This window comes from Clupea harengus, chromosome 24, assembly GCF_900700415.2.
Source record: "Clupea harengus chromosome 24, Ch_v2.0.2, whole genome shotgun sequence".
In the NCBI taxonomy this organism is placed as follows: domain Eukaryota; kingdom Metazoa; phylum Chordata; class Actinopteri; order Clupeiformes; family Clupeidae; genus Clupea; species Clupea harengus.
The window spans coordinates 18,316,757-18,328,924 of NC_045175.1; the positions used below are offsets into that span (position 1 = coordinate 18,316,757).

The window sequence follows — 12,168 nt, forward strand, 5'->3', positions numbered from 1 at the left end:
TGCAAGGTTATTATTATTATCATGGAGGTATTATTTGGACGTGGATAGACTGGTTAGTGAGGGACCAGTGCGTAACATAAGTCTTTAACTAACATTTCATTACAAACACACATAAATGATGATCCATATTTAAGTCGAGATGAGTATTATTCTGATGTACTACCTTACCATCAGATAAATTAAGTATTGGAATGCTCCAAGACAGACGTGATCTTGAAAATATGTTTAAAACCTGCCTGCGGACGTCTTATAACTGCGTATGATTAGACATTCTGAATTCTCATAGGGACACAACGGGCGGGCAAAGACCAGTGAAGTTGCGTATAATGTAGACGTCGCGGCGGATAGCACCAATTGACGCACACAGGCACAAACAGGAGTGAGGGAGGGACAGAGAGAGAAAGAGAGAGAGAGAGAGGGAGGATGTGCAGGTTGTGAGAGGGCGCACGGCCGGAGAGTAAAATGAACCGGACAAGAGTTTCGCAATCCCAGCGTAGTTTTCCTCTTCAAGAAGACGAAATTGTTGAGGAATGATGAGGGTTACGCCTGCTAGCACGCCTAGCTTTTCATGACCACATTTCTGGACTTATTTTCTTAGTTAAGTGATGACTGTGGAAGACTTCCCCGCAAGAGCTGAGGATTTGTGTAGGTGTCATTTGGCGAAGTCGGTAGATAACCTTAGCTAGAGTTCACATTAATTAGCAATATTTGTATTTAAACGACTGAAACATATCTTAAATCGGCGGTTGCTGTTTTATATAACTTTTTAAATAAATAATTAGTGTGGACCAATGCGAGATAAATACAGCCCAAATATTGCCAGTATGCGACCAGCTGATAATTGCGGACCCAGAACAGCGGTTGAAGGGAACGGAATCAAGGACTTCTCTGAAACCCAATATGGGGCGCTCTCCAAAAGACGCCTACTCGTTGGCTTGGACTTACTTTGCTTGTTTGTGGGTAAGTAACAGCAGAAGATGTCGTTAGTTTCAGGGGCGCTTGCTTTGTCTTCCCTTGCGGTTGGGTAGAGGCAGCTTTTACACCTTACTGCATGCATGTAGATGACCCGTGTCTGTGTTAAAAAAAAAAGAATATACCGAAAACGTATACATGTACCTCTCTCTCACACACGCACACACACACAGTTCTCTATGCCGATTTCTCACGCAAAAGGTAGTACAACATCAAACCAGCTGTGCTTATTGTCATGCAACATTCTACCCCAAATATTAAACAAGCTTATCAACCCACAGGACCGTTTTAAAGCTACCCCCCCCCCCCCCCCCCCCCCCCCCAACGTCCCCAAGCCCGCTAGCACGTGCTTATTCCACCCTACCAGCTGGCTGGAGGCTTGCCAGGGAACTCCGGGATTTCCATGACAACCTGAGTTCTCAGGGAACTGCGCAACCAAGGGAATTGTGTTCACCATAAATAATTATATAATCCGCTTGTTAAGAATTGTGTTGACCCTTTCAATTTGCCCCCCCGCCCCCGAAGTTGAGCAATTGGGGCGAATTGAATACAATTTCTACAGGAATTCACATAGTCAATTCTTAATACGGCTAAACAAACTTTTCAAAACAACAAAACGCACAAAATCAGTGCAATGGTTTCGACTTTTTCTATTGCCGATGTCTGTTAAGTAGACCTATTTGATAAGTGTTTACATATTGATGAGATGGAACAGTAGGCTACACACTCACAGTGCAGCCTACCCATACATGAGAGAGGAAGACAGAGAGAGAGAGAGAGAGAGAGAGAGAGATAGACAGAGAGAGAGAGAGAGAGCAATAATTATGGAGGAGAGATAGAGAGATAGACAGACAGACCACTGATGATGGGGTTATTATTATGAGTGTTGATGTTGATGGGTGTTGATGTTTGCTTTGTGCATGTGAGTGTCAAGTCTTCCATGTGTTTATGTGAGTGAGTGTGTATAGCGTACCATGCGTGTACGTTTGAAACTTTGTATGCATGTCTACAAAAGTGGTACAACACAATTTGACTTAATCCAGGATTTATTTTTCAACAAGAAGGTGCTACGTTCATCAGTGTTTCTTTTTTGCCTCTCTCTCCTTTTACATCCTCCCTCTCTCTCTCTCTCCCTCCCTCTCTATCTCCCCCTCCTTCTCTCCCTCCCTCTCTCTCTCTCACCCCCCCCTCTCTCTCTCTCTCTCTCTTTTATTTTTGTTTATGGTTTAGGTCCCTGTATGCCCTCTGGGATTTTGACCCCCACATTCCGTCCCAGGCTCATCATTTCTCCCTCTCTCTCTTTCTATCTCTCTTCCTCCCTTTCTCTGCCCCTCTATCCCTGCCTCTCTTTTTTTTCTTTCTCTCTTTCTCTGTGTCTCTTGTGGAATTCAGACCACTAGTTCAAATTATGTTTCTCATTGTTCGAACCTCATCTCTCCCCCCCCTCCCCCCATGTTTCTCATGCTCACCATCTCTGGACTCTCTATCTTTATAGTGCCCCCCACCCAAGAGACCACCCCCCATCTCTCTCTCCCTCCCTCCCCCTCTCCCTCTCTCTCTCATCTTCCTCTCTCTCTCTCATCTTCCTCTCTCTTTCAGCCCTTTTCGCTCCTTTGCATGTTCTGTCTCCCCTTGCTGTCTATGCGTTCTATTATTGAAGACGTCATAATGGGACCAAATTCTTCAGCGTGCTAATTGGAAACAGGCTTCATTTGTAGACTAGCTTGTTTCACAGCAACTCTTCTCTTTCTTTGTCACTCTTTTCCCCCTCTTTCACTCTTTCATGCGCCTCTCTCTATCCCCTGCTCTGCTGTGTGATATACCTTCTGTATTTGTTTGTCTGTTTTCTCTCTTATTGTGTTTTTTCTCTCTACGGCTGGCTCTACATGGATCTCCAGTCCCCCCCACTGTCCCATGTCTTTCTCGCTCTTTCTGACAGTCTTTGCTCTTTTGTCTCATTGTCTCCATCTGTTCCTCTTTCTTTCTGTTCATCTGTTTCTCTCTCTCTCTCTTTCTCTCTCTCTTTCCTCACATTCCCAGTCTCTCTCAGCCTCCTTCCTCCCCCTGTCTCCCTTCTTTTCCTCTCCTCTCTCTCTCTCTCTCTCTCTCTCTCTCTCTATTTCTCTCTCTCTTTTTCTCTCTCTTTCCTCATATTCCCAGTCTCTCTATTCTCTCAGGCTCCTTCCTTCCCCTCTCCCTTATTTTCCTTTCTCTCTCTCTCTCTCTCTCTCTCTCTCTCTCTCTCTCTCCCTCCCTCCTTTCCTCTCACTCGTTTTACACTGTTATGCATCGTTACGTGTAAGATCAGGCACAGAATGTGGTTGGCGTGAAGTCTTCACTGGGTTGTGCCAGAATTGCTCTCACACGCTTGGAAGATAGAACTTAACCCTTTGCACAAAGTTTACTTTGGGTCTACCAGTGTGCACTTCAACCCATTATAACATGTTGACACACTTAAAAACACACATGTCTGATAGAGGCTTGTTTAACTTCAACATTTTAACACATCGGGGCCTTGTTTGTATTCTGAGCTGGTGTCTTCTCCCTACCTCTCACACTTTTACACAAACATGGCTACCTATCTCAGTACTAACCCCCTTTTGTGAATCCCTTTATCTGAACTCACCTGTATGTCTCTCTCTCTCTCTCTCACTGGCTATGATCATGTCCCCCAATCATTTAGCTCTGTCTATCTCTATATGTACTGTATCTCTCTAACCTTTCCGTGTATGAGCTGAAATGTGTATACATTTAGCTCATAGAGCTAAGTCACCACGATGCTAATAAAAGCCATGCTTTTTGATCTCAGTTACTCTGGCTGGTGTTTAAATGGGTTTAGATGCGACTCTTTCTGTGGTTTTAACACACATCTAAAAGCCTGTTCAAAAACCCAGCTGTACAAAGAATATGTGTGACAGCCAAAATGTACTGTTGGTTTTAAGCCTGTCTCTGGTTGAAACTATTGTTTTTTTTTTGTTTTGGCAACCCAATCAGCTTACAATGTATAGCAAATAATCTTAAAATAGCATTTTACAGAAATATCTGAAAAGAACAAAACATCACAATTTCTTCACATGATATGTATGGGTTGCAGCGGGCACTCCTGTAATTCACCTCTCCTTCCTCTCTCTCCCTCCCCCTCTTCCTCTCTCTCCCTCTCTCCCTCCCTCTATCCCTCCCTCTCTCTCTCCTCCTAGCCTCTATTCCATTCTTTGCGTGCGAGCTGAAGGCGGTGTCTCCGTACCGGCGAGGCTTCTTCTGCGGCGACTCCAGCATCACCTACCCCTACCTGGAGCACGAGGTCATCCCCGACGGCCTCCTCGTTGCCGGGGGCATCGTCATCACCGGCCTCACGGTAATAAGCTGGCGATCTGCACCTGACCTGGGCTGCATCTGGGACTATGTGTCACTATGTGTCACTATGCTCACCATCTCTCTCTGTGTTTCTCTGTGTCACTATATGCTCACCATCTCTCTCTGTGTCACTATCCTCACTATCTCTCTCTGTGTCTCTATGCTCACTATCTCTCTCTGTGTCACTATCCTCACTATCTCTCTCTGTGTCACTATGCTCACTATCTCTCTCTGTGTTTCTCTGTGTGTCACTATGCTCACCATCTCTCTCTGTGTCACTATCCTCACTATCTCTCTCTGTGTCACTATGCTCACTATCTCTCTCTGTGTCACTATGCTCACTATCTCTCTCTGTGTCACTATGCTCACTATCTCTCTCTGTGTTTCTCTGTGTGTCACTATGCTCACCATCTCTCTCTGTGTCTCTATGCTCACCATCTCTCTCTGTGTCACTATGCTCACTATCTCTCTCTGTGTCACTATGCTCACTATCTCTCTCTGTGTTTCTCTGTGTGTCACTATGCTCACCATCTCTCTCTGTGTCTCTATGCTCACCATCTCTCTATGTGTCTCTCTGTGTGTCACTATATGCTCACCATCTCTCTCTGTGTTTATCTGTGTCTCTATGCTCACCATCTCTCTCTGTGTTTCTCTGTGTCACTATGCTCACCATCTCTCTCTGTGTCTCTCTGTGTCACTATGCTCACCATCTCTCTCTGTGTCACTATGTGTCACTATCCTCACCATCTCTCCCTGTGTCACTCTGCTCACCATCTCTCTCTGTGTTTCTCTATATCACTATGTGTCACTATGCTCACCATCTCTCTCTGTGTTTCTCTGTGTGTAACTGTGCTCACCATCTCTCTCTGTGTAACTATGCTCACCATGTATGGTCTCACTTTTTTGTTAGTTTTCTATCTTTAAAATTGCCTCTTCTCTCTCTTCCACTCCCTCACCTTCACCCCCTTCCCTCCCTCCCTCCCTCTTCTCTCTCTCTCCCTCTCTCCCCTCTTCTCCCTCTCTCCCTCTCTTACCCTCTCTTTCTCTTCCCTCCCTCCCTCGCCCTCTTCTCTATCTTCTATCTCTTCTCCCTCTCTCACCCTCTCTCTCTCTTCCCTCCCTCCCTCTCCCTCTTCTCTCTCTTCTCCCTCTTCTCTCTCTTCTATATTTTCCTCTCCCTCAACTTCACCCTCTTCCCTCTCTCCCTCTATCTCTTCTCTCTTTTCCTCTTAACCCATCTGTCCCTCTCTGAACTTTGTTCTTTCTCTCCTTGCTGATGTGTCTCTCTATCAATCTCCCTCTCTCCATCAAACCAGACTACAAGAAGCCAAGAAAGTTACGTGCTTTACTGATCAACAATATGTCATTAATAATAATTAGATCTCTCATACGGGACCAAGATACATGTCTGTGTTTGTGTATGCAACATTTGTTTTAAACATTAATTGTTATTGTTATTGTTATTGTTGTTGTTATTGTTGTTACTGCCATGGGCCCATCCTCATTGTTATGTATTGTGTTTTTTCTTTGTATTTGTTTTTCCATTGAAGAAATATTCAGTTGAAAGAAAAGAAAATATACACATACCACATAACCTAGTATGGGTAATAACTTAGCCTGGTACAAAGTCTGCTTTTTAGTTACTTTTAACTGCTATGACCAATAGTGATGATGATGATGATGATGATGATGATGATGATGACCTAATAGTGATGACGATGATGATGATGCTGACCCAATAGTGATGACGATGGTGACGATGATGACGATGATGCTGACCTGAGAGCGGATGAAGACAATGTGATGACACTAATGAGGAAAAGGAACAATGTGTTGTCTTCTCTCTTTCATTCTTTCGTTCCCTTTCTTTCTCTCTCTTTCTCTCTCTCTCTCTGTCAGATTGCCTTAGGCGAGTGTTACCGGGTGCGTTTCCGCGGTGTGCACTCCAGCGCCTTCATGCAGAACCTGTACGTCTCCTGTCTCTACAAGGAGCTGGGCAGCTTCCTGTTTGGCTGCTGTGTCAGCCAATCGCTGACCAACATGGCCAAGCTGAGCGTGGGTCGCCTGCGACCTCACTTCCTGCAGGCCTGCGGCGTCTCCTACGCCATGCTCAACTGCACCATGGGAACCTACGTGACCACGGTCACCTGTAAACACCCCGACCTGGATGAAGAGGCCAGGTTAGAGAGACAGAGCGAGTGTATGTGTGTGTGTGTGTGTGTGTGTGTGTGTGTGTGTGTGTGTGTTTGTGTCACCTGTAAACACCCTGATCTGGATGAAAAGGCCAGGTTAGAGAGAGAGAGAGAGAGTGTGTGTGTGTCACCAGTAAGCATCCCAACCTTGAGGAAGAGGCCAGGTGTGTGTGTGTAGGTCACCGGTGAACACCCTGACCTGGGGAAAGAGAACAGGAGAGAGTGTGTGTGTGTGTGTGTGTGTGTGTGTGTGAGTGTGTGTGTGTAGGTCACCGGCAAACAGGAAAAAGATTTATTTGAGTTTTCTGTGCTTCTGTATTTTGTGTATTTACACAATTTTGTACAGATATAAAATATCATAATGCTTTGAGACAACCGTAAATGGATTTAACCACACAGCAAGATGAAGGAGATGATTATCTATGATTGATTGAGTGGCAAGATGTGTGCTTGTGTGCGTGCGTGTGTGTATGGGTGCTAGCGTGTGTGTGTGTGTGTGTGGTTGACTGTGTGCCTCTGTTTGAAAATGTCTTTTTCTTGTCTCTCATTTTGATAGGAAGTCATTTTTCTCAGGCCATGCTTCCTTTGCTATGTACACCATGCTCTACTTAGCTGTGAGTATCACACACACACACACACACACACACACACACACACACACACACACACACACACACACACACACACACACACACACACACACAATACACACACACAACCTAACACACACATACAAACACACAACCTAACATGCACAAACACACAAAGCCTGACACACACATGCACACACACAAACAGCCTCACACACACACAGATGTACAGGCATTCACAAAAGTCTAAAACTGTTTGATTTGGACGCTGCACACATCTTGGCACAAAACACACTTACACACACACACACACACACACACACACACACACACACACACACACACACACACACACACACACACATACACACAAACATGCACAAGGCATTCAAATAAGCCTGAAGCAACTTGATTTGTCCATTTTGGCACACAACCCCCCCCCCACCAACACACACACAGACGCATTGAATCTTGTCTAAACAGCGTTTGACACACACACACACACACACACACACTAGCTTTCACACACTCACAATTCAAAAACACACTCCCCCGAGTGCACACACACACACACAGTAGACACTGTAGATGAAATCAGATCCGTACGTGAGTTAGTGGGGGGGCGTGAGTTAGGAGCAGCGAGATGGAGGAGAAGCGGAACAGACAGCTTTTGTTCTCTCTCTCTTCGTCATTCTCTCTCTCTCCCTCCCCAGCTCTTTCTTTATCTCCCTCTCCCTCTCTCTCTCTCCCTCCCTCCCCATCTCTCTCTCTCTCCCTCCCCAGCTCTGTCTTTATCTCCCTCTCTCTCTCTCCCTCTCCCTCCCTCCCCATCTCTCTCTCTCTCCCTCCCCAGCTCTGTCTTTATCTCCCTCTCTCTCTCTCCCTCTCCCTCCCTCCCCATCTCTCTCTTTCTCTCTCTCTCTCACTCTCTCTCTCTCCCTCTCCCTCTCGCTCTCTCTCTCGCTGCATCTATTGTGTGTGAGGAGAAGGATCCAAGTGTCACAGGAGGGAGAAGAGAGGATGGGGGGGGGGGGGGGGTCTGAGGGTTGCGAGACAGAGAGATAATGTGATCATTTGTGAGAGAAAGAGAGAGGAAGAGAGGAGGGGGGAGGGAATAGTGAGAGAAATCAGAGAAAAGGAAAGAACATGACAGGTGAAACATACACCTTAGAGTTTCATAAAACTAGGGATTATCGAATAAACACAAACCCTGGTTGTTGACATAAGTAGTGTACAGAGGCCTGTCTCTACTACTGAGGAGAGGTGGTTTTAAAGGGTGACCTGAATGGATTGTAGTGTTGGAGAGTTATTGCAGGCACCCTGACCCTGACCCTGACCCTAGGACACTTCAAAACCTACCGGCTTTGTTTCTTCTCATTTTACAACTGCCAGTTGGCTTAGCAGCTTTTTCTAACAGAATATTATAAAATTACCTCCTACTACTACTACCACTACGACTGCTTCTACTACTACTACTGCTACTGCTATTACTGCTGCTACTGCTACTGCTACTGCTACTGCTACTGCTACTGCTACTGCTACTGCTGCAGCTACTACTACTACTACTACTACTACTACTACTACTACTATTACTACTACTGCTACCACTACTACGGCTACTACTACTGCTTTGTTAAAAAACACTTGAGCCTATATCCTTACCCTAACCCTTTATATATATATATATATATATATATATATACTATATCTCCTCCCATGTATTTTCTATGGGTTAGGCAAAGTGAATATATTAATTTCAGATCCACTGAGCTTGAATGGCGACTCTGTGTAGTCACACAAAACACACACACACACACACACATACACACACTCTCACACACTCACACACACACACACACACAAACACACACACACAAACACACTCACACACATACACACACACTCACTCACAAACACACAAACACACACACACAGACACACACTCTCACACACACACTCTCACACACACACACACACACACACACACACACACACACACACACACACACACTCACTCACACACACACAAACACACACACACACACACACACACACACACACACACACACACACTCACACACATACACACACACACACACACACACACACACACTGATACTCACGGTCTCCCTCTCTCTCAGTTCTACCTGCAGGCACGGTTATCGTGGCGTGGTGCGCGACTCTTGCGGCCCCTGATCCAGTTCCTGCTGGTGATGCTCGCCATCTACACCGGTCTCAGCCGCATCTCCGACTATCGCCACCACCCCACCGACGTCCTCACAGGACTCATCCAGGGGGCGCTCACCGCTTACTGGGTGGTGAGTGTTTGTGCATGTATATGTGTGTGTGTGTGTGTGTGTGTGTGTGTGTGAGTGTGTATGTGTGCATGTTTGAATGTGTGTTTGTGTGAGTGAGTGTGTGTGTGTTTGTGTGTGTGTGTTTGAATGTGTGTTTGTGTGAGTGAGTGTGTGTGTGTGTGTGTGTGTGTGTGTGTGTGTTTAAATGTGTCTTTGTGTGAGTGAGTGTGTGTTTGTGTGTGTGTGTGTTTGAATGTGTTTGTTGTGTCAGTGTGTGTGTGTTTGAATGTGTTTGTTGTGTCAGTGTGTGTGTGTGTGTGTGTGTGTGTGTGTTTGAATGTGTTTTTGTGTCAGTGTGTGTGTGTGAGTGTGTTTAAATGTGTGTTTGTGTATGTGTGTGTATACTACTTCCACCACCTATACTCATTGGACTGATCCAGGGTGTACTCACTGCTTACTGGGTGTGTGTGTGGACGAGAGGGGGAATGTGTGTATACTAGTGAAATAAAATGAAAATAAAAATGAAAAACAATAACCGACCATCCCCTCCCTCTTGTTGTCTTTCTCTTTCTCCAGGCTTTTTATATCTCCACCATGTTTAAGAACACCCAATGTGGCTCCTCCCCTCAGTTAAAGAACACCCAATGTGGCTCCTCCCCTCAGTTTAAGAACACCCAAAGTTGCCCCTCCCCTCAGCTCCCCCTAGAACAGCCACTGTCCAACCGGCAGACTGTGTGTTAGGATGGATAACACACACACGCACACACACACAGACAAAGAGAAACACACACACACACGCACACACACACACACATACACACACAGACACACATTCCCTAAGTTCCATTGCACACGCTCCATATAATGCCTTATCACACAAACAAGGAGCCACTTTTTTGCAAAGCCAGTAGCCTGTGACACCTAGACTCTGGCAAGCTAACCCTGACCTTCGGAGCCTGGAATGTTGTTATTAACAATTTACCATAACGCGTATATATAGTGTTTATAATACACACCTGTTTCTAAAGCACAATTTCTTCATCAAGAGGAGAGATGATGGCATTGATGAATGTTATCCTTATTCTTTTTTTTTATTATAATGGACAGATATATGTGAACTGTTATGATTGTATGTATTTTACTGGCTTGATAATCAGAGAACCAAACACACGGAAGAGGAGTGAAAGGAATGTTGGCTGACAGTAAAACAAACACATGAAAAACTCGTAAATACAAACACATGAAAGTCCGTAAATACAAACACATGAAAGTCCGCAAATACAAACACATGAAAAACCCGTCCACAGCCGTTGCCTTCATTCTCAGTCCCCTTGAATCTTCCTCATCGTCGTTTTGATCACTATCAGCACTCGACTCAAACTCATGGAGCGTTTCCACCCACCCTACGGTCCACCACAGACGGCAAGCGATGTGAGCGCGGGATGCGGCAGTGGAATTCTGTGTGGCAGTTGCTTGGTATCATACACTACGACTGACTGTATTTTTCTTTTACGATTTAATGATGAGGAGGCAGAAGGACAAAGAACTCTGGGCGCTCTGGAATGATCTTTTTCACGTGCAACTCAAGTCTCGTCCAATAGGAGAGCACACCAGTGGCATCAGGGTCATGTTGATTGGCCCGGAGTGGTGCATCTTATGTCAGCGCAAGCACTGCGATGAGAAAAACAACCAAGCCCACATTCCTGCCAGTTGTGCTCTGTGGAGGCAGATGGAGCTTCTCATGGCTGCGACCAAGCGGAGATCCTCTGACGCTTCCCACAGTCTCCTGTGAACTTTCACCCCTGACCTTTCTTGACCTTCCCTTGTAAGGATGGCTACTGGGTCTCAAGGCAGTGATTTCAAACAGCACTTGAACTATAACCACATGGTACATATTGTGTATAGTCATTCTGTTATGCTCTTGAATTTTTCATTGCCATGTTGTCGTGTGTGTGTGTGTGTGTGTGTGTGTGTGTGTGTGTGTGCATGTTTTTGTGTGAGTGTGAGAGCGAGATCTCCCAAGTGACTGAATGTAATGTGATCCTGTGTGAACGACTTAGAATAAGTGTTGACCTCATATTCCTTTTCTGTTTTTGATTATGTTGTGTGCAGTGTGTGTGTGTGTGTGTGTGTGTGTGTGACTGTGTATGGGTGTGTGTTTATGAATGTGAGCGTGATCTCCCAAGTGGCTGAATGTAACTTGATCCTGTGTAAACAGTTTAGAATGATCCTCAGTGTTGACCTCATATTTCTTTAGTGCCTCTGTGTGTGTGTGTGCACATGCATGTGTGTGTATGTGTGTGTGTGTGTTTGTCTTTGTACCACATTGTATACTGTGGATGTATATGTTATATATATTAAGCACTGTGATCTTTAATGAGTTATGGCCATTCTGACTGAGCCAGTGACAGAGGCTACTGACTGCTGTGAGATACATCTGTACTTGTATATCTGTTTGTGTGTGTGTGTGTGTGTGTGTGTGTGTGAGAGAGAGAGTGTATGTGTGTGTGTCTGTGTGCGTGCGTGTATGTGTGTGTGTGTGTCCACTGACCACTCCCTTTTGCAGTGCTCACCAGTGCCCCCTAGTGACATTGGGACGTCATTCCAATTCTTACGGCAAGCAAATGTCTGAACTCATTTATAAGGGATGCCTGTATTTCTTCATTTCTTTGTAAATGTGCCATTTTCTTCATATGACTCAGAGACATCCATGAATAAAGGAGTTAAAGATGCAGAGACATCCATGACTAAAGATGTTTAAGA

General features: G+C 45.2%; 1 protein-coding gene across 1 annotated transcript; it reads left to right on the top strand.

The window, feature by feature from the left end:
- The first annotated feature begins 530 nt into the window (after positions 1-530).
- On the top strand, positions 531-10,146 carry LOC122128766 (phospholipid phosphatase 3-like). Its single transcript, XM_042703525.1, has 6 exons — positions 531-960; positions 4,170-4,327; positions 6,226-6,506; positions 7,075-7,132; positions 9,250-9,426; positions 9,982-10,146. Exons 1-6 carry the CDS (start codon positions 792-794, stop codon positions 10,144-10,146), a joined length of 1,008 nt encoding a protein of 335 aa, XP_042559459.1. The 5' UTR covers positions 531-791.
- The last annotated feature ends 2,022 nt before the right edge of the window (positions 10,147-12,168 follow it).